This window comes from Pleurodeles waltl, chromosome 1_2 (genome assembly GCF_031143425.1).
Source record: "Pleurodeles waltl isolate 20211129_DDA chromosome 1_2, aPleWal1.hap1.20221129, whole genome shotgun sequence".
In the NCBI taxonomy this organism is placed as follows: Eukaryota; Metazoa; Chordata; class Amphibia; order Caudata; family Salamandridae; genus Pleurodeles; species Pleurodeles waltl.
The window spans coordinates 593,664,305-593,691,413 of record NC_090437.1 but is presented as its reverse complement, the minus strand read 5'-3'; the positions used below and the strand labels follow the sequence as shown (position 1 = coordinate 593,691,413).

Here is a 27,109-nt window from a genome sequence, read left to right as displayed (position 1 = left end):
GCGGCGGCCATTCAGACATTTCCTCTGGGCCGGCGGGCGCTCTCCAAAAGAGCGCCCGCCGGCCCAGAGGAAATGCCCCTGCAACGAGGACGCCGGCTCAGAATTGAGCCGGCGTAGTTGCAGGGGTGCGACGGGTGCAGTTTGCACCCGTCGCGTATTTCAGTGTCTGCATTGCAGACACTGAAATACACAGTGGGGCCCTCTTACGGGGGCCCCTGCAGTGCCCATGCCACTGGCATGGGCACTGCAGGGGCCCCCAGGGGCCCCGCGGCACCCCCTACCGCCATCCTGTTCCTGGCAGGAGACCCGCCAGGAACAGGATGGCGGTAGGGGGTGTCAGAATCCCCATGGCGGCGGAGCGCGCTCCGCCGCCATGGAGGATTCCCCCGAGCAGCGGGAAGTCGGCGGGAGACCGCCGACTTTCCGCTTCTGACCGCGGCTGAACCGCCGCGGTCAGAATGCTCGTGGGAGCACCGCCAGCCTGTTGGCGGTGCTCCCGTGGTCGGCCGCCAGGGTCAGAATGACCCCCATAGTAACAGTTAGTTATTGAAGGTAAGTAATTAGAGTCTTACCACCTCCGCCCTATTACTCTGTAATGATATACCAAATAATTTTTTACAAGCATCAAATAACAAGCATTTATGAGTCACACAACAGCCGAGGGCCATGCAGGAATGCCAGTTATAAACCACACTTAAGCTTAAGACAAGAGTGACAGCTGGAAGAACCAGCAACATCACAACCAAGCAAGAAAAATCACAGAACACAGGTATGACCCAAAGCAATCTGCACCAGCAGAATAGTGTCATCAAATAGGTACCAAGAACCTTAGACGATAGAAAAATCAACTCAACAGTCTCAGGAATGGCTAAAACTCATCTGTCAAAAGAAGCAGGACTCAATATCCTTAGTTTATCATCCTGTAAGAAGAAAAGTGAAAACAAAATTTCACACCATATCTAGACCAAAAGATAGAAATACCACATATATCTCCAGATGCAATAAGAAACATGAATGCGTCATAAGCATCGATGTGTCAAGTTTCTTTAATACACCTGACCAACCACAGCAATCACAGACAGGATACAGATACATAGCAAAAACCAAATGAAACTGATAAGGATAGAACTGTAAACCAAGCAACAGAGTTACAAAGATTATTATAAAATGAAAGAGATCTGACAAGGAGCTGAAGATAATAAAAAACATTCTCACCCTTCATGCAAAGTCACAACACACGCCTCAGGTTGTTCATATCACACACTGTGAAGGCTAGCAACCTATGAACATCCAAACAATTGGGTAGTAAAAATGGATGCGATGCATCAGCAATAGTTGACTACAGAAACAGAGTTTCTTTTTTCTGATGGCCTAAAGAGGGCCAATGAAGCAAAAGGAGGGCAAGAAAGATACACACTTGTTTAAAGAAATAAATAAAAAGACCACCAACCAAAATCAGGGCCAGCAATACTCCATATAATCATTAACCTGGTTGTACATGTACCCAAGCTAGTAACACAGAGTAAGTATGAACTTCATATGACCAGAGTTGCCCTGATTAGTGGTCAGGAAACCCTAGCTATAACTCCCAAAAAAGAAAACGAAAACAAAATAGTGTGCCATATAAGCAAAGTCATCGAAGGAAAGGGCCCTGGATAGTTCTAGATCCCTCGTATCTGCAGGATGTAAACATATTTTGTAATTTTTACCTTTCTATGATGCAGACTGAGAGAAAGAGAAGCTAGAGTAAAGGTGACCTTAGTTTACGTTAAATGTTCTGAAATACCTTACTGCAACAACATTTATAAACAAATCACCCTAACAGTTAACTAAGACATTTACATGCATATTTGATATGAAAAATATTTTTGCCTTTATTTAAAATTATTCTAATACAGCACAAAATTATGTCGAAATTTCTTCAAAAATTCTCACCCTTTACCTATACCCATAAGCTTTTTAATATTTAACACACTATGGGGCATGTTTATGAGCCCCTGGTGCCACCTTGCGCCACATTTGCAGCATTTATTTTGATGCAAATGTGACGTTAAGGTGGTATTTTCCATGTGCCATATTTACAAAGTGTTGCAATGCTTGCATTGCGCCACTTTGTAACCCCTTGTGCCACATTTTGCCTGCACCAGGCATAATGTATGCCGGGGGCGTTCTGGTGCTGGGGGCGCCTAAACATGATGCAACTGAATATTTGAGATTCCTTTGCGCCATTTTTATTGGCATTTTTAACGCCTGCTAAGCGGGGCATTAAAAAGAGGTTCCCATTGATTACAGTGGGCCTCTGGGTGCTTTGCAGGATTAGGGCCATAATTTGTGACGCTAGTTCTGCAAAGCGCCCGACTAGTCTCACAAATTATGACGCTAGTCACCCTAACTACCGCCATGGTGCGCTGTATTATAAATACGTTGTTACCATGGGTGATGTGGGGGGGGGTCGCGCTATTTTTTACATGTTTGCTGTCTATCACCTCCCCTTTTCTACCCATTCCTACTGGCTTTGGCCAGGCATATGCTCCTGAATGCTACAATTAGCTTTATTGGATGTTATCCCAATAGATTTCTATAGCTGTAATTGTGTTTTCCAATCTGGAGCCTCAAAACTATTGTTACACTAGCAAACATCCAGTTGTTTTCCCCTTCACTGCCTCATGAACCCCCATTTTTAGGTTGAGGCTAAGCAGCGTGCATGGGCTGTCTCCTGACATTCTTAATCTACATCTGTGGGCTTTCACCACAGCAGTCACTCACCCCTCACTGTCATTGGTTCCTTGGCCAACCTTTCAAAATTTCTTTTTTTTTTTCGTAAATGCTTTGCTTTTGTCCCATCTTTTGGCTGTTTTATTCCCGTCCTGGAGACTGACCCTGTTATATGAATTATTGCACGATCCCCCATATAGATACATGTTGGTGTGCTACTTTTTTCTTTTGCCTCGGTTTGTTTTGTTAGTTTCCTGCTCACGTTCTTCTCCATTTTGGCAATGGTTCATTTTGGGGCACTTTATTTGTGTCCGGGGAAATGCACTCCTGACACCATTGCCAACCAGAATGTAGCTGTGTATGCATGTGTAAACAAGCTTTAATTTTGAAATGCTTTTGGAGTCCTTGCGGCTTGGCACCATGTTTCATGTTTCATATTATTGTACATTTCCAGTTAACTGCTCCTTGTACTGAAACTTATGTTTTCTAGTTTTTTTTTAGTGCACTGGGAAAGCCGGCGCCGAGACTTGAAACCGGCTTCCCAGTTTCAAAGTTGACAGCTCTAAATGTTATGCCAAATCCTCTCTCAAAGACAATTGGCATTTTTTTAGGGTTGTGTGTAGTTATTGTATAGCTCTTCAATCCCTTGAAGCACAGCACTTAGGATAACTTGCTGCTTGATAAAACACTTATAGGGTCCCAAATTGGCTATGCCAATGCTTGTTTGTCCCTGTGCCCTGTGTTTGGTTTTCACTCTCAAAACTGAAAAGGTAAATCAGGAGGACCCCATCTAGCACTTCACTCAGCTATTAATCACTATCTTCACATTGCATCTTTGCATTACAATTACATTTGCAACATTTATTTTGACTTTAAAAAATGTAATAACTCCCAACATTTTAGGCATGACACTTCATTAATTCCTCCTCCAATATGTTTACTGAGTCTCCATGCCCAGCCCCCATTTCAGCTTTTCTTAGCCTGGTATGATCAGGAGTGGTCCGGTAATAGCACCAACAACTAGCCCCGAAATAGTAAACTGAGTCCTTGAATCAGAAAGCAGCAAACAGTATCTTTAAAAGTAGGATGTTGGTTTAATTACCATAGGAGGTAAGCAGTTTGCCACTTCGACCGACAAGTGATGACATATCCCTATGGCATCCTGTCATAAATTGAAATAATTACATTTCTAGTCAAGGTGTAGAGCAACCTATGTAGGATTGCATAAACTAAGAAACAAATGTATAAGTATAAGTTCATACATGACATCTTCACATCAACCTACTTATTTATCAATTGCTGAAAGGCATTGATTGTTTTTTATCATCTTTATATTAATTTTACATTTTACAGTACACTGCAAAAATACAAAATAGGTTCACCTCTGAATGCTGGAGTTCATGAACGCTCTGGAGCAAATACGTATTGCTTCACATTTTCTAATTTACAATATGAAGTGTCGGTTCTTCCTATCATTGTGAATCAGAATTTACCAAGCATTCACTATTGCAATCATATATTGTCAATGGAGTGAAACCAGCCTCCTTCACAATGGTCTAATACCAGATACCATTTCTTATTTATGTGTGAAGAACCCAACAGCTAAAGGGGTTTACAAGGTAATGCGTTTATGTTCCCGCAGGTTATTCAATAGTGGGCGCAGGTTGCTTCCCCCCATAATTGTTATTGTCAAGCGCCAGTGTTAACTTTTCATTATTTTTTGATGAGCAGATAGTGATTGCCCTTTTTGGTCCCTGACATTTTCTGTTGATGTTTTGCTCTTTTTCTGCTGATTGGTTGATGCTACTGAGCCAGTGAAAACGCTAAGCCAGTGATGACAGCGGGCAGGGGATGACACTTCATTGCCCCTGATAATGAGACGCTTATAATACTGATCAACTGATGATGCTGAGCCAATGATGACATTGACTCACTCGTTATACAGAGTAAATGCCATTACATCACACGATTCAGAGTTGTGAATAAATCCTCAATTACCAAATAGAAGACTTACTGTGAAATTTCTGATTGTTCTATGAATGAACCGGATCTGGTAATGAAAGTTGATTGCAGGTGGAATAGTCAAGGCTCTTTAAAAGGCTACAGCTTCTAGTCCCTGCAGGGGACAATTAGTGCGATTTATATGTTCAATATGTATCACTAAACCTGTATGAATGTTATTGTGTCCGTAGTATCTCCGTAGTATCTCTTTATGCTGATTGTGGAGCCATTTCATGCTGATGAAGAAGCATCTCCAGGGGTATTTTCAGTTGTTTCACGACTGTTGTTAGAAATGTACGTTACCAAAGATTTTTAAATTGCACCATTTTGGTCTCTATTTAATGCAGAAAGTTAAACTTACCCGCCCTCCTATGGGCACCCTAGGAGAAAATACATTTTCGGTCTGCCCAGCACACCTCTCTGCACTGGGCTACTTTAGCCCTGCTTTTGTCATAAGCAAGCAGGTTTGCCATTCCTATAACCAGTTGTAGTGAAGCCTAGGAGGCCATTACAAGTCTAGAATTTCACACCTTGACTGGGTAACCTGAGAAATATGCTCGAGGTCTGCCATTTGAGGAGTCCTTGCAAAAACAGGCCAAACCAATAAACAGGGCAGGGTAGGTCTAAGAGTGGAGGTGAACGTGCGGAAGCAGTTACCACAACTTTATGTGTTTATTCATCTGTTTATACTTGTAGACCTTGACGTGTCACGGACAGCACCATGACAGGCTCCTTCTCAAAGCAGCGTAGAGTAAGACGCATGAAAACTGAATCTTGTTTCTAGTTAGTTTTATACCCACTGGCTGCTTGGTCCAATTTCCAGCTGAATCTCATCTTACTTCCTCCTTCACCAAGGTGGGCTGGTCCTCTCACCTACAGGGCCTCTGCCTTTATTCCAGTTCATTACAGGTCATGCATGTACCTAGGTCTTGTGAGAGATCCAATCGCAGAGGGTGTCTAATTCCACCACTTATAGCTCAGGGTATTGAGAGTCGACAGGTGAGGTGAGAGAATGAGATTGTCAAGGTGGCTGTCCCAGATGCAACTGGACACACCGTATTTACAAGACAGGAGAGGACATGATATTGGTCCTCAACATTTGTATTTTCATTTCAGAGATGCATAAAGATTGTACTGGGTCCTTATATATGAGACTAATATCCTTTCCTTGGCCAATGCCCGCCGAATACCTCAAGGGCACCCACCACTCAGATGGATAGGTTATTGGTTTCACGGTTGATAGTGAATCTTTATTATCAATGCAGGTCGTGGGAGCGAAACAGTAGGCAGCTGCATGCAGATGCTTAAGGGAGCGTTGGCACATGTAAAAAATGCCAAAGCCACTCGAACACCCTTCTTATTGGTGAACAATTTAAATCGAGGTGTGCTTTATAAAATGTTGGTTGTGGAGAAAGGGGGTTATAAAAGGTTCACATGGGATATAGAGACCCCTGAATAAAGGGCTCTTCCTCCAGACTCTCTTTACTATGGATTCCTGTTAGATGTCTTCATATAATTGAGCCACAGCTTGTCTTGCAGCTGATTGCCACACTTATTGTTAACAATTCTTCTATATGTATATTTAACCTGCATATATAACCTTTGGTTTTTGTTAAGTCTATATATATATATATATATATATATATATATATATATATATATATATATATATATATATATATATATATATATACATATACATATGTATGCACACATACACATATATGTGTGTGTGTGTGTAAATATATCTATATATATTTATATATATATATATGTATATACATATGCGTGTCTGTGTGTACATATATATATATTCACTTAAAAAAACAAAGGTTCACATTTCAAATGTACAAAACCATAGAAATTCAGCAGAGTTATTTCAAGTAACTAGATCTCACGGCTCCGTCATGAACCGTTTCAGTTGGTCAACGGTCAGGCCCTGCGATCTACTATAACCACCCAACCCTGCACCACGCTCGTCTTTTGGCCATGCCTGGAGGGGTGTGGCCATAGGACCTGGCCTGTAGCCAGGCCCTGCAGCCCATCCCCTATAACCGTTTAACAAAAACAGATCTTTTTGTCACCTTTAACCTTTCTTTTTTCAGTGAATTACAATTTTTTGTAGCATAAAATAATACCTAATTGCCATATCTAAATGCAACCCCCTGCCATGCAGGGCTGTCAGGAAGTGCACACCAGGGTTTGGCTGCAGGGCCAGTCCCCTCTATACAGCTAATCCCATGTTACACACAGCCTTTGGCCATGCACAGTGGGCAGTTGGCCATAGGGCCTGGCCCTGTGGACTCCATCCACCAGGGTGGCTTGTTTTTAATTAAATGGGTTGGCCATGCAGCCATCCTTCCCACAGCCTTGTTAGGCCCTTGGGACCCCATTCCCCAGGGCTATTTATATTATTAAGGGGAGGGGGCCTCAAGCCCCCTTCCTGAGCGCTTATCGGCCCTGGGGACCACATCTCTTGGGGCCACTTATTTAAACAAAGGGGAGGGAGTTGCTTCCTTCCCCTGCGCCTTGTCCCCAGGGACCCCCATCTCCAGGGTGAATCTTCAAAATATTGGTGCCCCCCTCCCAGGGCCGATTTTGGTCCCAGGACCCTAACACCCAGGGCCTGTGGAGGGGACAGGCAGCCCCTCTCTCTGGACCAATTTTTGCCCTTGGGGCCCAGTCCCCCATGGCTGGTGACAATTTTAAGGGGAGGGGCAACTGGCTCCCGTTCCCTGGACTGCTTTAGGCCCCAGTGACCCCCATCCCCTGGGGCCCAATTACATGTTCCGGGGAAGGGGGGCATGCAGCCCCCCCTCCCTGGGCTGATTTTGGCCCCTGGGACTGGGACCCCTACTCCATCATTGGCAGCTAAAGGGGGAGCCCTGCGGCCTCTGCAGCCCCAGTCAGCTCCCCACATCCAGCAGGAGCTACCATTGCTCCTGCCCACAGGGAGCAGCTTCTAATGTTGCCCGCTCATGGTGGGAGCAATATTTAGATTTGTTTTCATGCTCACATCTCTGCGGGCAGGGAAACAGATCTAAAGCCTGGTCATACTGGGCAGGAGCACTTTTGAAGCTCCCTCCCACTGGGAGTAGACATTGTGTTTGCTGTTGCTTGGCGGGAGATATAAGTTGTTTCTGCCAAGCAAGAGCAAACACAGGTTTCCATGCCCACACCAGTGCAGGCATGGGAAACCGCAATGTCCCAAGGGTGGGTACCCCAGGGCATTGCACATGAGCTGGCCCTGGGCGATGGGGTCCCCAAGGCTATTAATGGCTCTGGGAGAGGGCCTGTGTGCTGGGCCATAGGGGATGGGGTCTCTGGGGCTGAAATAATCCTGAGGAGGGGTGCCATGCGCGACCTCTCCCCCCAAATTAAAATATATGCACCCCCGCAGGACTTTAAGGAAACAAGTGCGCAAGACCATGCTTTTTGTTTTTAAAATTTTGCTGTGGATTCCCAAATCCTCGCCAAATTTATGGTAACATTTTTAAAAACCGTTTTTGGCCCCAGACGGGCTCCCTCTGGGACCCCATCACCAGGCCTATAAGGTCAGGGTATTCCTACCCTGCCCCCATATGATTTTTTTCATTTATTTCAGGACTTGGGACCAAGTCCTGAGTCCTATGATGGCTGGCACTACTTTGTGGTTGAGGTGGGGCAGCCAAGCAGATCTCACTCTGAGACCTGTGGGATCCGTGAGCCTCCATGTCCCTATAGGAAGGGGTTTGGGAGCACACTGCCTCACATCCCAGCACTGTTCGCCCCTTTGCATCCTGGTAAATGCAGTTCACAGTTAATGCTTACTTGAAAATGATCTGTAGTTTTTCACCAAAGTTAATGCAGACATTGCTGTATTACTCTAGACACATGTTTCTGGATTTAGCCCTTCATCAATAGAGAGTAGAGAACAAAGACAATGCATCCAGGGTTGCTGGAAATGCTGATAAAATCCTCTCAGGTCAAGTACCACTCACAGGCACACAGGTGCATCTCCAAAGCTCGTCAGCTCACTGGCTCAAGGGAGCCTTTTAAACAGGAAGGGGGATAGGGAGCACACTGCCTCACATCCCAGCACAGTTCACCCCTTTCCTCCATGTCTCTATGTATATAAAGTTGTTTTTCCACTAATTACAACAAAAAAAAAAACTACTGAGCAAATCGGATGCTCAGAGGACAAACCCCCTCAGTGCCTTGAGACCCTTACGGGTGAGTAGTTGCGCTTTATAAACCCTGATTTAATTTGATTTGAACGCCCAGTGCAAATCAAAGCATGGGCTAGCATCTCTTGCAAACTGAGGCCATGGACTAACATCCAGTGCAAAATTCAGGCATCGAAGATATTAATAAAAAAAAGAGAGAGTGTTTTCTGTTAAATATGCTAATTCAATCAATTAGCACCTGTGCGCAGCACCAACATTTGTGAGGATCTTCAAGATCTCCATTAAAATGTAAGAAGCAGTGTTTCCCTACAAATACAGTGACTCTGTAACCTCCACTAGGCAGTGCTAACCGACACGTAGGATATTTCCCTCAAAGGAGCTTATGCACTATGAGATGTTTCTCTGATGTGGAAATGGATGTATGAACAGCAATGTACTTACATCACTCTTCTGTGATACTGCTTACTCTTCTATCGTCATTTTAAATTGTATTTAAGGGTAATCAGATTGTCGTCCCAGTACGGCAATTGACTGTTGTCAACAGTGGCTGGAAGGTGAGTATTTGGTGGGTGTTCAATTATATTATGAACAATTTATAGAGGGCTTTAAGCTTTCTTGAGCCGTCCAAGCACTGCAGGCACTACAGAGGTAGACTGCATTAGAAAATGAAAGTTCCAATTATTTTAGAAAGTGCCAGGTAATCTTCTGTTTTGATATGTTCACTAAGAAATAATTCAACCCCGTTGAGTGGTGGCGGAAAAGGTGTCTACTGCCCATTCCATCAAGAGTGACTTTGAAGCAGGTAAAAGGCTGATGTTATGTATGGCTGTCACTGAGGACCACTGTTGTGAATCTCAGATTCTAAATCTGGTTATTCATTGGTATGGCTCAGTAATAGTGGGTAACAAAAGTAGAAGTGGGCATAGGAGTTGAGTTAGTTTTATCTTTGCTAGGCTAAGTCATTTTATGTATGGCTCCCCATTGCTCCTCTGCCCCTGTGTAGATGTTGGAAGCAAGGTTGGCCTATGCGGAAGGGGTACCATACTCAAGATTTGCTCTCTTTGTTTATTTGATGATACTCAGAATGTCTTGGTGAAAAACATGCTTAATATCCACAGTTACCCATCAATACGTTTATAACTGGACCACAGATCAGGAGATGTGATATATGATTTGTGCCTACATATGTCATACCAGGTCATACCAATTGAAGTCAACAGATGTATAAGTTAAGCATCTGGCAAGCACACCTTGCGTCTTCAGCATAGCCCAGGACCTGGAACATGATCTGTAGGTTCAGAAGCACATCGGTAAATGTCAAAGAAAGAACTCTTGGGGGCACTTGAGAACCAACACATCACTCCAGTCCTTAGCCATTACAAAGAAGGTAAGTACATTATAAACATATTGCTGTTTCTACATAAAATGCTACACACTACAGTTAGTGGCTTGCTACAATTTCAAGGCAATCCAACACTTTGTTGGCAGCTAGTAGAAAATGTGATGCATTGGCAGCACATGCCCTTGAGACTGTCTTCACTAGCAAATTGTGAACAATTTGGAGTCAGCGAAGCAATTTAATAGAGCACGCATCACAGACATTGTAATATTTCACTATGGTACCAAATTATAAATGTATAAATAAATAGAACATTCTCTATTCTCAGAATTCCACAGCCTGTAACATGTAACAAGTGGCCGCCTTACATCTCGTCAGCACCAGTTTTTTGTCAAAACTCAGCTAGGCAACTTTGTCCTTCTGCCATCTTTGTAAGGGGGCATTGCTTGTGCAGAGTTCTGATGTATTTTGCCATGTAATTACATCCACATGATATGAATGAGTGTATTATTGACAAATACCCAGGTGAAACTCTTTTAAAAGGAGCACTTTTTTCTTTCTCCTGCGAGTATAGTGAATGATGCTGGCATGAGTGTCAATTCAGCAAAATGCCAGGGGTAGCAGAAGGGACATCACATACCATTTAACCTTTTCTTTCATTCACATAGATGCTGGAGTGCAATGGTCTTGGAAAAATTTACTCCCTGATTCTGGTTCAACAATCACCGTTACGCTGGTGAGACACCATCACCAATCTCACCTTCTGAGGTCAACTGATTATTTGGACTTGGCGAAGAGTGTAGTAGTCAGAATCGTTCAATACCAAATCAGTGATATTATACCATACACAATACTAAACACCATGATCAGTTTAAATACCAAATCAAACTTCAAACTGAATAAAGTTTCAAAGCTTAATTACAATCCCAAAATCAATATCACATATATGAAGCACAAAACTAAATAATACACATACATGAAAACCATAGGCTGACCAAAATGTCTGAAAAGATTTAGCCTACTAAACATCAATACTGTTACAAAAGAATAATGTAGATTAGCAATGACAAAGCATGAACATTATTATTTGAATTCAAAGCAGAAGATGGTGAAATCAGTAAATCATCAAAATGCAGTATAACATTCAATTTCAGATTTCAGGTTTCAGAGCTGGGTCATTTCTATCATTAACACGAATTGGACTTGCATGTGTGGGAATGAGCTTACACATGCGGACTAAAGCAAAAGATAAAAGAAAGACACCAATAATTTGGAAAAACATCTAACTAGAATAACTCACTTTAAAAATATGCTGGTGTAAGCACCTAACTGAATTGGACAAAAATAAACCACATTTAGTTATACCTTTCTGCATGGGACAGCAGACAATGACAGTTAATCAAGCAGGATGGTCACTTTCTTCCAGCGTCAGTTGACAGCAGTATCAGGACAGCGCAGAACACGGGCTGCACAAAGGACAGATCAGCAGTTCAGAATTAGTTGGCCTTATTAGTACTGAACCACATAAGAGAATAGAATAGGGCAGTTAATACTTTGATGAGGAAACTCTTCAGGGGACTTAGAGAATAGAGTAACAGATAAAACAGCGTTCTGGACAGCTTCAAGACAATCATCGGACTGACTCTGAATTTCCAGGATCTTCACTAATTAAAAGTATGCAGAAACCATTCATTGGTCCTTCAGGTAGGTGCACTTCGGACTTCAATTTCAGCATCCAATCACTGACTATTGGCATCACCAAATTCTGTTACTTTTAAGAATCCTCTCAGCAAAAGTGTGTTATCATCGAGTGACTTCACATGTGACTAAAAAAATATTTCATTCTCTAGTTATTTGTTACTCAAGATCCTTTCTCACAGGACATACTAAACTAAACCAGTACTTTTCACATGAGAACTACAGATGTCTTGTCCCGTTCAACAGCTAAGACAAGTAATGTTACATTATAGCATCTAAAACATGTCTCTTGCTTGCAATGCAATAGGACATTCAACATTCACATTAACAGCCTCTGGAAAAAAATCAAGTGAGAGGAAACAGAATAAACAAGTGATTTTCCATGAATACTGTAAAATTGATCCTTCCAGGCCTAGTCAAGCTAAAAGCCTTGATACAATTTAATACATGTAATACATAATAAACCTATTGCGCACCTTACAATTCATATATGCAAATTATATAATTGCAAAATCTGTTCAAGACAGGTTAGAACTAATTTAAATGTGCATTTATTTTTCTGCAGACGTTTAATTTGCAATGATAAAATCCATTTATTCAAATATAATTACGATTAATTCATATTCATTTTGACACTTCAATCATTAATCTATATTTTAATAAAACATTCTTAACATTAGCTCACTTAACTACTTTTAGTTAATATGAATGTAAACTCTCATGTTAAAATGTGGTGCACAATACGAATGGTAGCCACATGGTGCATCATAATTCAAAAATGCACATTTTACAACTCATGTTATTTTCTCTGCTAGGACTTCAAAAATAGGCTAATTAATGACTGTATGCTAACTTCTATGCCATTAATATGTTCATAAAACTTGATCTCTCTCACAGGCATGCATGCTTACACTTACACACTGTCACCTATTTTCACACATACACACATTCTCACTTAAACACACTCTCACCTGCAAGCGTGCCCACAACATATATTTAAAAGCATCCTTTGCTTACCTTAACTGCTAGGGAGGGTCATATTCCAGCTAATTGTAATCCATTCTTTCTTACAGTAATTATTCACTATTATTGTAATAAAAAGTTGACAGTCAACAAGAAAAGTGGAGCCGCTACCAATATCCATAAGGACGAGCTGCCCTTGCATTCCTGGCACTGGCTTTGCTTCCTCTGAGCCAAAGGTTGCAAAGGCAGTGCCAGGAGTCGTAAGATAGCGACCCCAATTGACATCCATGGATGCTGTCCTCATGTTGAGGAACCTGTGTACGATGCATGTTTTTCTGTTACAGTTTGTTTTTGTGAAAATGCAACGTTTTCATAAAAATATATTTTGTGGTCTGAATACCATTATAACGTTAAATTAGTGGTTAAGAATATCTTCAATGCTGACACGTGTCTTCCAAGTGACAAGAACGTGAAAGAGAAGCACAGACTTTAAACAAATATATTTTTGTTTTACTCGCTCTTTCGAGTGCCCTGAAGAATCCTAGCTTTGTACCAAGCAGTGAACGCATCTAGACAATATACTGTTCTTTTGAAAGCATTCATCATTTTTAGCTGCAATCGAATTTGAGATGTAATCAGAACTCTACACAAAGAGCAGACCTAAGGAACTTCTTGTATATAGGGACGATGTTACTACTGATTCCTATTTACACCTATGTAGTGGGGCTAACCAAGTTAGGCAGTTTGCAAGTGACATAGTAGCGTGCGACATCATGGAGTGTGGCATGGCACATGACATCTGAGCTTAAGACCTTGCACATTTATATAGCAGGCGCGCATTACAATATTTAACAACTGAAATTTTGTATCAGAGTTGGACCAAAAAATTGAGGAAACCTTAATGCAAAATCTGGGCCTCAATCTCTATATTTGTTTTATAAAACTCTGCCACAAAGAAATTGTCAACAAAGAGAAAAGTGGCAGTAAATCTGTTCTGCTTACTTGGTTGCAAAGTCTGCACTTTAACATATCATATGGGATTAAGCTACCTGATGCTTAGATCTCTGTGTGCCCAGTACATCTCAGAGAATAATAATAATGCTAAGATAACTCTGCAGGTTAATGCACTTGCTGAAGAGATCTGTGTTGTGTCTAGTGCCAGTTTTGAATCAGAGTAGCATAGAGAGTTAATATGTCTCCAGCAAAGCACACCATGTGCCACGCAGATAACAGAGTTTTATTTTATGTAGATGGGTAAGTGGGTTACTGCTTTTAACACAAAAATCCTTGTGTTACTTGTAGTTCATAATTGTAAACCTTCTAAAATAGCAGAGTTAGCTATGAAGGACATGTGACTCCTACACCTTGTAACCCTCCCTGTCCTATGTAACCCACCATGCACATTGATTTACACGCATATGATTCACTGTCAATGTACAATTTGTATGTGTGATGTAAAGCACTTACACACTCTAAACTGAGATAAGTAGTAGTAATGGTATTTAAATTATTTGTGTGAATACTGGGACAAATGAATACACCTGACAGCCTTACAGTGCATGCCTATGTCTTATATACAGGGATTAAACAAAGAGAAAAATATGCATTTCTTAGGTACCTGTGAAGTGATAAGCTGTGAGCCTTCGTTTCCCCTCCATTGAATTTGCAACAACGTGTGAGGTTCCAGATAGCTTCCTGCCAGGATACTCAATCAAAAGGAGGCCTGATTCCCTTTTAACCTCTGCACTTTGTTTTGGGCTCAGCTGGAATTTAAAATAACAAAGCCCCCTCACCTGCATGTTGCTGCTCTGAGAGAAAGCAGACAACATGGAGGTGCTGCTAAATATATCCGGGTATCTTGAAATTACACCAAGACACGTTCAGCATTATTCTGTGGGGCCCAAATTCTTGGAAGGGGAGACAACGTCCACCCTGTGAAAAGAGAGTGAGTATATGCTGTCTACACGTGTGTACCCTCAACTTGTGCCCTTCTCCTATGCCTTAATCTTACTCCTTTTTAACCCTACTTATATTTCTATTTACTTCTATTTTTGCTCCTGCCATCTCCTATTTACTTCAACATTTACTCAGACTCTTTCTCCTCTTTACTTTTATTCCTAGTTACTCCTGCTACTCCTGCTCATACTCATGTGCTCACTCTTACACCTATTATCTCCTGTTTACTTTTACATTTAATCCAACTCTTGCTCCTAGCTGCTTTCATTCCTATTTACACTTGTTTTTACACCCATGTTTACACTTACTCGTACTACTTCTACTGTTACTTCTCCTTCTGCCGATTCTTACTCTTAGTTCTAATTACTACTACTCCTATGTATAATTATTCTTACTACTACTTACTCCAACTCTTCTACTTAATCCTCTTTCCAGGTACTCTTACTCCTGCTACTCCTGCTTACGTACTTATTTATTAATTGTATTCCTGCTGTTGCACTTAGCCTTACTCCTACTTACTCATACTCTTACATTTACTTAATCTTACTTATTCCTAAATCTGCTTACACCTTCTTACATCTATCTACCCATCTCAATGTGTCCATAATCCCACCCTCACACAAGCACACATCCATCCACCCACATCCAAGTCTTCGTACAACCAAGCATTCAACCATGCACTCACAGTTGCATCCACTCAACTGGGTAACTGTACCCATCCATCATATGCAGCCGCATTCATCCAATCATTTAGTTATCCTTACATACAACATAGCCCTGAATGTATCCAAAACATCCACCTGTATCTGCATGTTGCCATATGTATGATGCCTGACTGCATGTGTGTGTGTGTGTGTGTGTGCATGTGTCTGAGTATAAGCAATCTATATCTATTTGATAACTTCATTTGGTGAATGCACTCAAGTATTCCCTTAAGGCGAATTATACTATGCAGAAAAGCAGCACCTCTTCAAAATTCCCACTCTCTCATTTTTCACTGCTTGTTAAATTGAAAGCATGTTTGAAGATGGGTCCTGTGGTGTCCTTTACACTCGGGCCACATTTTGGCTTCCTTGGGGTGGTATGCCAGGGGGGATACTGTCCTGCCCAATTACAGGTTTATCGGGTGCAATGTAGTATCATCATTTGGGTTGGCCCCGTAAAATGTATCATTATATTTATAGATTCTGTTTTTACTTGGTTCAACAATGAGATGAAACATTTTTCTCTATGTCCACAACTAGAGAAAAACGGGATTTTAGTTTGATATATGAAGCCAAAATACATATAAAACTATATCTGCATTGCCTATTTAAATTCTGATCACTCCAAGCAGAGCTTGGCTGTTTGCATGGGAAAATCCTTAGTCTGCTGGAATACACTAGGCATAAAGGGATGGATAGGATGAAGCAACCTCACTCCATCCACCACTGAACGCCGCCATGGAGAATTACCACATGGTCTTATTGAAGTAGCATACATGATTTTTAGTTGATCAGAAACGGTAGTTCTGAATGTGGTATTTTGAATATTACATGCCTCTGTCTTTACAGCTGCCTGTGAACGTTTTTTTCTCTTTTTCTTATATTTAAAAAAATTAGGTTGAAAAATTATTTGTTTAGCCTCAAATAAATAAATATTATGAGTCAGGACCACCCCAAATGTCCATTGGAGACCTTCTGACATAGTCACGGTGCCTAGTTGTGTACATAGGGGCGTATATTGAAACAGAAAATCCAGCATTGATTTCGGATTTTATTTTGGTTTCAGCTTCTAAGCCTGGACCTGTGCTGGCAAGGGCTCCATGTCAGCCATTGGTGTAGCAAGGGTGCCCTGGGACCTAATGCAAGCAACGAAAATGGACCCTCATATTTCCCTGTTGGGTGGAAAAAACATCAATAATTGCAGTTGAGAGGGCTCCTGAGAGCCTTGTACCCCAGTGCCACTGAATTTACTTCTCAGTTGATAGCTACGTGCCTGATACCAACTCTTCCCTTCACTTTGTGCCTTTCAAGTTGTTAGGCTTGACTGCTCCTCAGCTCTGCTCTATTCTGAACATCTGCAAGATTTCTGTCTATTTATAATGTACTCTATGTGTAAAGGACCTCACCATGACCCAAGACAGGTACACCTCATTATCCGATGTCTCGATACCTCTTTTAACAATGTGTTCACACTGTTGTCAACCCTATTTCTATGCTTCATTCATTATTCCCTATTCTAATGCAATCCGTCTGAACTAAACTTTAAACTTTTTTTGATAGTGAGCCTTGTCTTCTAATTGAAAGCCCACATGTAATGGGAACTCCATGTGTGGTTAGAACAAGGGTTGTATTTACATGTAGGAATTTCCACACACGTGGATTTATGCATACTCCTAGGTAGAAATCTCTGTATAAATACAATTCACTAACACCGAACAGTAATTTACAGTTAGTAGTAGGAGGACATGTCCCACTCTATTTACATGAAGGGATGAGAACACGTAAAACTCAAAATACATTAGTTACTACCTTCACTGGGTTATTTTGGGTGTAAATCAACAGATTTAGTTATACAAGGGGGGGCTCCTCCGAAATAGTGGAGGGGCTTTGCCCCCCTGGATAAGGGTCAGAAGATTAAAAATAAAACAATAGTTTGCTATCATTTTATTTTTCATCTGCTGGCTCAGCCAGCAGTGAAGGGAGGGGGGTGTGGGCCTCGGGAGGTGAGAGGGGGGAGGAGGAGAGAGTGCACCTAAGTGCGCATGTGTGTTTGGACGGCCGTCTGATGTGCATTTAGGTTTCTCCAGCTGGGCTGTATTTAACAGTAAGTAGGGGTCTTGTTTTTCTTTACAGTTTATTAACAAGTTACCTATATGTAATTTTCTACATATGTACATCTTTTATGTTTACATCTTTATAAGATCATTACAAGTGGCTGCTATAGATACAGTTACATAAATTGTATTTATTTTCTTTTTTTCTATTTTTACATAAGAACAATGTGATGTATATGTGTATATGCAATGTGCAAAGTTTTATGACCTCTTTTTTATTACAACTGTTTTTATAGGTAGTTTGCTTTGTGCTAACAATGTTATGCTGTATCACTACTGGAGTAGATGTGGGTGATTTTTTGTGAATTTCAACTAACTTATCATTTTGTAGGTATTTTGTATAAGCCTGTCCCTCCCTTTGCATCTTAATTTTTCCTTTCCTCTTCCCACTTGGTAGTAAATATTGCCCATTTTCCAGCCACTCCATATGCCCCCCAACGTTTACGACTAAAAGTAGTCTATGTGTATGGAGTAGCATGTCCTCTTGGAAAGAAACTGTGCACGTAAAGATAGAACTGGCCTAGGCATGGATCTATGCCCACATCTTTGTGAACTGCATTCATAAGTGTGGGAAGTAGTACTGTAGGAGTGCTACTGCACATCCTTACAAATGCCTTTGTAGATTAGACCATACATCTTTTCTGAAGTAGCAAGTTCCGCAGTTAGCCTTAGCCTGACAGATATATAAACAACATAAACATATTTTAACTCAATGCAAACTATGGCAGGGATGAGACATCTACATAAAAAGGCTGATTTCCCATTAACCTGCTTCTTTATTCTCCTGACTCTCAAAGAGAACAAGGGAAATCTGTGTTATCAATGGTAGAGATGCTTCCATCTGTGCTTTGTGAAGCATTCATTTGGTGGCTGTGATGACGCAAATAGTATCAAAATGACTGCCCATTTTATGGTGGCTCATCTGAAGCAAGACTACCATGGTTACCAATGCAGTCTTGCACAGAAAACTGTGTAAATGTCCCTCACACCCATGGGGACATTTTCATTGTGTACAGTGGAAAGGTATCTCCACTTTGTAGTTTCATTTCCAGGACACATATCAATCCAGGGGGCAGTGTACAATGGAGATGGAGTCTGGGGTGGTGGGGCGAGCAAAGGGGCAACATAGGGTTCATGTAATGCTTGGGGGATCAAGATGTGTGAGTTAGACTTTTTTCCCTGAAAGAAATAACATTCATGCCGATGGAAGCCTCTTCTAGTGGTTAAAGCTCATCTGCACCCACAGGAAAGTTTAGACTTAAAAAGACAGTCCATAGCCACAGGGGTGTAAATGGTGCTACCACCACACAAGAGCTTTGGTGATCAGTCGTCCATGGTCTTAATTACCTCTCAAGGCTAAAATAAAGTATTATCTCCTGTTACAAGATTGGGAAAATGAATTTTCTTGCTTGAATACCTTATGAAATGTATTTTTCTTCGCCTGCCTCTCTCAGGCATCTTGTTATATTGGTGAAAAGAGAATAAAACACTTAGCTTAACCTGAGCCGCTAGAGTATCAATAAATAAAAGCAGCTTTCAAACTAGTGGAATAATATTTTAAAGTAAATTTGTGTTTCTAATATTTCAGCCATGAAGCCTCCTTACCCTGCAGTGTTCGTATATCTTTGGTGTGCTGTTGGAATAACAAGGGCTGCCAAAATCGTGATTGTGCCGCCAATTATGTTTGAAAGCCATCTGTACATTTTCAAGACCCTGGCTTCGGCTTTACGAGAACAAGGCCATGAAACGGTGTTCCTTGTTTCTGAGGGCAGGGAGGTCCCTCATTCAGATCACTATGAACTGCAACGATATCCAGGGATCTTCAATAGCAGCACATCAGACGATTTCCTGCAGTCCAAAATGAGGAATATTTTCTCTGGCAGACTTACTGCACTGGAGCTTTTTGATATTTTAGACCATTATTCAAGGAACTGTGACATGATGGTTGGCAACAAGGCGCTAATGGCACGATTAAGACAGGAGAAATTTGACCTCCTACTGGTGGATCCAAATGAGATGTGTGGGTTTGTTATAGCCCATCTTCTGGGGCTGAAGTATGCTGTTTTTTCAACTGGCCTTTGGTATCCAGCAGAAGTAGGAGCCCCTGCTCCTTTGGCATACGTTCCCGAGTTTAACTCTCTTCTCACAGACCGTATGGGCCTGCTTGATAGGATGACAAACACAGTGGTTTATCTGCTATCGAGATTTGGAGTCAATTTTTTGGTTCTACCAAAGTATGATCGGATAATGCGGAAATATAATGTGCTGCCAGATCGATCAATGTACCAGCTAGTGTCTGGATCCTGTCTGTGGATGTTGTGTACTGATGTTGCACTGGAGTTCCCGAGGCCCACCTTACCAAACGTTGTCTATGTAGGAGGGATCCTAACCAAACCTGCCAGTGCCCTCCCACAGGTAAGGATTATTTTCTTCCATATAAAGGTGTGCTTAAATTTTTACCTTGGAAACTGTTCAAACTTTAGCATCCAGCTGTGAGAAGAGTTAAACAAACATTTAAATTTGCAAATGTCATTTGCTGCTAATGTTTGAAATCTTCAGTTATTTCTTCCCTCGATTTGTATTTAGTATCCATTTGTTATGTGAGCAGAAATTTCTATTCCTTTGGGACAGTCCACATTAAAAGATTGGTGGAGCTGTTTTGGTACAGAGGCTAAGAATTAGAGATTTGCTAAATTGTGGTATTTGACTTGTTCCAGTTTCACCACACCTATAAAAATTTGCGAATTTTATGATTTCACGGTTTCCAAAGTTAGAAAAAACTGTTGTGTAACACTAATGGCCTCATTCCATGCACCATGTAATTCACAAATCGGGCACAGACTTTAGTTTACACCTAAATAATGATTCTGAGCTTTGCACAATTTACTTCTCATCTAAAAATGCTCTCTTCACATTTCACCACAAGCATCCTGGTGAAATGTGATTGCAAAATCTTCTGCTCAAAAGGCCAGAATATTTGTGGTATCAAGTGCTCAAAACAGATACCAGAGGCTAGCCTTCATTCTGAGCAGCAAAGTCAGACTCAAGAGGGAATATCTCACCTGGTAAAGACCTCCATGTTGCAGTGTCTGTATTTACAATAGGATGGTAAATGAGCTGATGGCCTTGTGGCCTAGGTATGTAGTACCCAAGGCAGATGGTACTAATAAAAGGAAGTAGCCAGGATGGAAAGGTACGATGAGTACTATGGGAGAATGAAAAGAGTTGTTTCCTATGCTTTAGTGCCCCGTGCCAGTGAAGAGAAATTTAGAGCGCGCACAAGAGATCATAAGTGTTTGTTAGCTGGTAAGAAATTGCTGTGTCAGAAGGCTTTATGGGTGGAATTGAGGGAGGCCACAGCTGAAAACAAATCCAAGAAATTCTGGGAACTGGTAGCTAGGACAGAGAAGTTAAGAATCCTGATTTCCTGCTCTTTCTGTTTGTAGTAATGGTCAGGTTCTCACGCACTGTGCTGCTAACAGTTGGGGGCTCTCCCATTGCTCTCTACTATTGGTCTAAATCCATGTGTGTTATCAATATTCAGCATACCTGTGTTGCTCCTCCAACTAAGGCTGTTCTCTCTTGGCCAATATCAAAATAGGGCAGCACATTGACCCCTATTATATGAAAGCAGCCTATATGGCTGAGGACTAGTCTGGCTATACAGGGCAATGCAAATTTGACTAGTGCAGAGGGGCAGGTAACAATGGGACCATCCAAAGTGACTGCAGGATTAACATGACTCATGCCACGGTCGAGCTGTTGTTCCTTGATCCCCTGCTTTACTAATTTCATGTCTCCGGAAGAAAGCACTCTCAGCACTGGGACTGCGTAAATGAGAGCTTACAATCTTGATCTATTGGTTTGACCCAACATCTGGGGAAAGATCTATAAACTCCAGGCACCACCCACCATTCCTTCTTCCAGGCACAATGCCAATAGGACCAGTAATGGAGTCATGGCATGGATTGTGATCTTCTATACTGCCCCTATTTCTTGCCACTAAAGACACACTGAATGATTGAGCATCAGGGTTGAGGCTGTATTGGTCAATCTGTCTGGGTTTACTATTTTAGAACTTTATATGGTATTACCATGGTGGGGCCCTTGGATCCCACACCGATGCAAGATGGTCTGCCTCTCTGCCCAGATGTTATTGAAATACTAATCCTGTAAGTGATCAGAACACTGGGTGCTATGAGGAAGCACAAGGCCCCTGGCCCTGACTTGGTGCCTGTGGATTTGTACCGTGAGGCACCCCATTATTGGGTCATTTTAATCACTAAAGTGTTTAATGCAGCCCTTGGGGGAAATGCTGTGCCTCCGTCCTGGCATTCTGCCATCATTGTCCCAATCTACAAGAAGGGTGATTGAGGCTGTCCTGCCAATTATCAGCTGATCTCCCTTCTTGATGGAGCCAGGAAAGTCTTAGGAAAAGTCCTGCTGAACTGCTTAGAGCGATGGGTGGATGCCCAGAATGTCATGACAGAACTGCAAGCTGGTCGGTTTGCAAAAAACTGTGAGGAAAAATTGTTGATTATTAACTGCATTAAGATGATGAGTATGGCCTTGCAGCCGTCTCCTAGCTTTAGGCGAAAAGTAGATTGGTGGTGAACCTATTGATAGTACTAAGCACTTTGACTATCTGAGTGTACGGTTCTCAGATAATTTAAACTGGGACGGGCACGTATGAAAGGCAGCTATAGACTTAAAGCAAGCAGCCGTGTCTATTCTGAAGTTTAGGCACAAGGCCGGTGCCAGGAGCATTAGTACCATCTGGCAAATATATGCCAAAAAAATGGTGGCTGCGGCAATCTGTGGGGCAGAGCTCTGGTGGTATGCGAATACCAGTATGCTGCATATCTTCCTAAGATTGTTATTGAGGCTGGGAAGGTGAACCACCCTGAAGGTCCTCTTTGCAGAACTCAGCCTGGTACCAATATCAGAATTAGCAGCCCTAAGGCCAGTACAATACTTGGGAAAGGTTAGTACGCAACTCTAAGGTAGTAGTTTACCTGGAACTCTGGAAGAGGCAACCTCGAGTGGTGGATCTGGGGGGCATTCATGGGGAGCACATGTTAAAAAGGTTTTGGGAGAACTCCAACTAGAGGGTCTATAAGTGGAACCTGATAAAGTCAGGCAGAATACCGCGGGCCAGATCAAGGACAGATATTGGGAATTTATTAAGATGAGGGTATACCAGGAGCTAAAGCCTGAATCAATCACAAGTTATTATATTAATACCACCTATGGTCCCTCCTCTATAGAATACCTGGATCTGTTATATCCTGAATTGAAGCACCCTCTGTATATAAAATATAGGTATACTGCCCGTAAGAGACTATCTAGTACGTACCCATAGGCTAGCGGCTGGGCTTGAGTCCTGTGACTGTAGTTTTGGAGAGGTAGATAGTGTAGCCCATTTTATCTTGTCCTGCAAAAAATTTGATGCAGCTCAGCAAAGGTAGCTTCACCCCCTCTTTAAGTCTAGTGGGGCAAACTGTGCCGAGGCTGCACTAGCACTTTGTGCCAGGTCTGACAACATCAGTGTACACAATGCAGTAGCCTCATATATATGGGCTGCATGGCCTTGTTTGAGGGAGCTACCAGTTAACTGACAGCCGCCCCAGCTTTTGTGCGCCTAGTCAGTACCACCTGTACAACTGGGGCTCATTTACAGTAGTTACACCAAGGGGCATATTTATACTCCGTTTGCGCCGAAATTGCGTCGTTTTTTTTGACGCAATTTCGACGCAAAACTAACTCCATATTTATACTTTGGCGTTAGACGCGTCTAGCGCCAAAGTTCATGGAGTTAGCGTCATTTTTTTGCGTGAACACCTTCCTTGCGTTAATGATATGCAAGGTAGGCGTTCCCGTCTTAAAAAATGACTGCGATGCATATGCGTCGTATTTATACTCCCGGGCAAAAATGACGCCCGGGAGTGGGCGGGTCTAAAAAACCCGCATTTGCGCCGGATTTTAGCGCCTGGGTCAGGGCAGGTGTTAAGGGACCTGTGGGCTCAGAATGAGCCCAGAGGTGCCCTCCCAAGCCCCCAGGGACACCCCCTGCCACCCTTGCCCACCCCAGGAGGACACCCAAGGATGGAGGGACCCACCCCAGGGACATTAAGGTAAGTCCAGGTAAGTATTTTTTTTTTTTTTAATTGTGGCATAGGGGGGCCTGATTTGTGCCCCCCTACATGCCACTATGCCCAATGACCATGCCCAGGGGACAGAGGTCCCCTGGGCATGGCCATTGGGCAAGGGGGCATGACTCCTGTCTTTGCTAAGACAGGACTCATTTCAATGGGGGATGGGCGTCGTAAAAAAATTGCGCAAATCGGGTTGTGGCGAATTTTTTGCCTCACCCTGACTTGCACCATTTCTGGACGCCCATACGCCATTTTCCCCCTACGCCGGCGCTGCCTGGTGTATGTCATTTTTTTTAACGCACACCAGACAGCGCCGGCGGCTAACGCCGGCTAACGTCATTCAATAAATACGGCGCCCGCATGGTGCTTCAGAATGGCGTTAGCCGGCGCTAATTTTTTTGACGCAAAACTGCGTTGGAGCAGTTTTGCGTCAAAAAGTATAAATATGGGCCCAAATGTCTTGTAGCTAACTATTATAAACATAAGCACTTTTTTCCTTGTATCCCCTTTCTAAAGTATATTTTGCATAAATGGGGGTTAGTAGCTGTGTTTTATGTTATGTTTTGCTGTAGTTGACTGCTAAATGCACAAGCACTTTTTCCCCTATTTCCCCTTTCTAGAGTATTTTTGAACAAATGGGGGTTAACTTTGGTAGCTGTATTTAATGCCTTGGTGCCTTGCCTGGACAAGGGTACTGCATTTGTATGCAAATATGAGGGTTGTAGCTCCATGAATTAGTGAATTTGCCTTGCGTGGAGCTATACTGCCATTTCTGGCTCTTTTTATTTTTTTATTTTAATTATATTTGCTCTGATGTATTTGTAAAAAAATATTTTATTCCTTTGATTTATGTATATTGCTTTTATTTATTGTATGGCTTGTAGCTGAAACAAATAATAAGGAAATAATTTAAAAAATTAATTTGGCCCAATTTCTAACTTTTTCACATCGTAGAATGTGCAAATATTAATACGCATTAATGGAAATGGAGAGCAGTTTACAAGCTCGCGAAAATTAGGAACTTCGAGAACTGCAGAGAAAGGTTGGAAGAAGAAAAACAGAATGATTAATCAAAAGTTTATTACTTGCCAGTCATAGGATGGATTAAGTAAAATTACACAATGCAGTTCGTCTGGTTTGTGCTCATTTGTGATGAATTTCTGTTTAGCATCATTTCACTTTTTTGATAGTGGTGTGCTGTTTTCCACCATTTCTTTTAGTGGCAGCCAGTGCTGTTTTGAAGCATCAAAAACAATGGGAACAGCATTCATGTTTTTTATATCGAAAGCATCCGAATTCAGAACATTTTTTGCTATTTTGTGCACAGAAATGGAGAAACATAACACCTAATCTATGAATTTGTCAGCAAATGTGAAGTAATCGATACCATTAGTGGCGATGTCTTCTTTGATTTCTGTGTGTACTCGTGAGCAGTGCAGTAGCTATAACTTATGATTGTTCACTCACCATAAATGTGTTTTTCACGTTTTTATTCATAACAATAGAGTCTTTTTCACTGGCGTTTTTAGGAGAATGTGCATGTTTTATAACACGTTATTTTGTGATCTTATTAAACATTTCCTGTAGCAAAACTATATTTCAGTTATGCTGAAACTACCTCTGGTGGCCTCACTTCAGTGCATGGCTTGGCATGCAACAAGTCCCTACACCCAGACATGCTGGGTAGAGATAACTGTGGAACACAACAGACTGTCAGGGACAGTGCTCTTGAGTAACTTCACTGGTGAATGCAATGCTAACTGTGCTTTCACCAGTGTTGTTACGGATGGTATAATTTGGGAGGCCATCTGTGACAATGTATTTGAGCTCATCCACCATGCACTGGTGGTGTCATGATTGTTTAGCTGACCACAGCAAGCTATTTGAAGAGAGGTTTTGGTTTAGTTGTACCTTCAACTGATGGTTTAAAGACATTTATATCTGTGTATCAAACTTTATTTTTCCACTCTGTGTAGAAATTCATCCCCTTTCAATGAACTTTTTATGATATAAGTTTCACCTGCCCAAAGTAGATCACGAAGAAGAGTGGAGGGGATGTATCAAATCAGGCCTCAAAAAATCCTAAAATTGTTACTAGCCCTGCAGGTCAAGTAACTTGAATAATCTACTCGACCTAACTGTAATGTACTTGACCCATAAACGGTCTCAAATTGTGTGATCCTAGGCAAATATTTTAGTATAGAGAGTTGCCTTTTTCCTCATTCTCACGAGTGCACCTTCAAATATGTGAGCCTAGCATTTCTGCTGTACAATTTTTTTTTTTTTTGACAAAACAGACTAAACATTTCCTCATGTATAAAAATAATCCAGCCCACATATAGGGGACACAAGATCCATTTCTTGCCTCTTAGTTTACTATTAGCATTGCCATTGGGGCAGAAGTGTTTCTCAGTTTCTGTTTAAACACCCGTCTCTTAGCATCCCTCTACTGTCACCATGTATGCGCCGTATCTAAGATACAGCGTACCATGGCGCAGGGTAGGGGGCAAAAGCATAATTTTATTGACGCTATTGATGTACTCCGCAGGAGTAGCACCACAATATTGGCACTACTCCTGCAGAGTACATAGGGGCCCATTATAAAGAATGGAAGCCCCCTTTTAACGCCTGCTTTGAGCAGGCATTAAAAGTGCCGTAAAAAATGATGCAAGGGTGTCTCTAGGGGCCTATAAATATGCCAGTTAATTTCTAAGAAATGTCCAAAGACCTTCTCACTAACTTGAAGCTTTAATGATAAAACTATACAGTGTATTAACAATAATCTGTGACAATTGGGTTTCAGAAAACATATTTATCCTTTGCACATCACCAAGTAAAGTGATCTGTTTTCATCCTATTAAAATATTTTTTCAACACGTAGAAGTGCAAAAATGGGCTTCACCACTACTGAAATGTATTTTTAAATGTTGGTATAGTTGACTTAGTTATTTAAAGGTTGTGTGTTAGGAAACAAATATGAAACCCTACAGCCTTTCATTTCACACTCTATGTACAGCAGGTCAGACAGTTCACCTTACAAAATCTTGGAACTCTGCAGTCAGAAGGAAGATTAATTGCAAGAAGACATACTGACTTTTGACCCCTGTCTCTGAACACAGAGCAAGGGTGACAAGATTACAACATTTAAAGGTGTCTTTATTGCTCCTTCCCTTTTTGACTGAACAAAACACTAGTTCTTTGTCAACTTTTTGGTGAATAGGTCCTAAAAATAGCTGGACCTGATAAAATATGACTCCCAATAGTGAGTTTGTGAGTAGATTTTTCGAGGCCTGCAAAT

General features: G+C 41.7%; 1 protein-coding gene across 1 annotated transcript in view; it reads left to right on the top strand.

The window, feature by feature from the left end:
- The window catches only part of UGT8 (UDP glycosyltransferase 8), a 224,376-nt gene that overhangs the window by 44,233 nt on the left and 153,034 nt on the right, over positions 1–27,109 (top strand). Inside the window, exon 2 of the mRNA XM_069242222.1 lies at positions 19,245–20,071. Within this exon, the coding sequence (XP_069098323.1) occupies positions 19,247–20,071 (825 nt within the window). The 5' untranslated portion in view covers positions 19,245–19,246. The remainder of the gene's footprint in view (positions 1–19,244; positions 20,072–27,109) is intronic.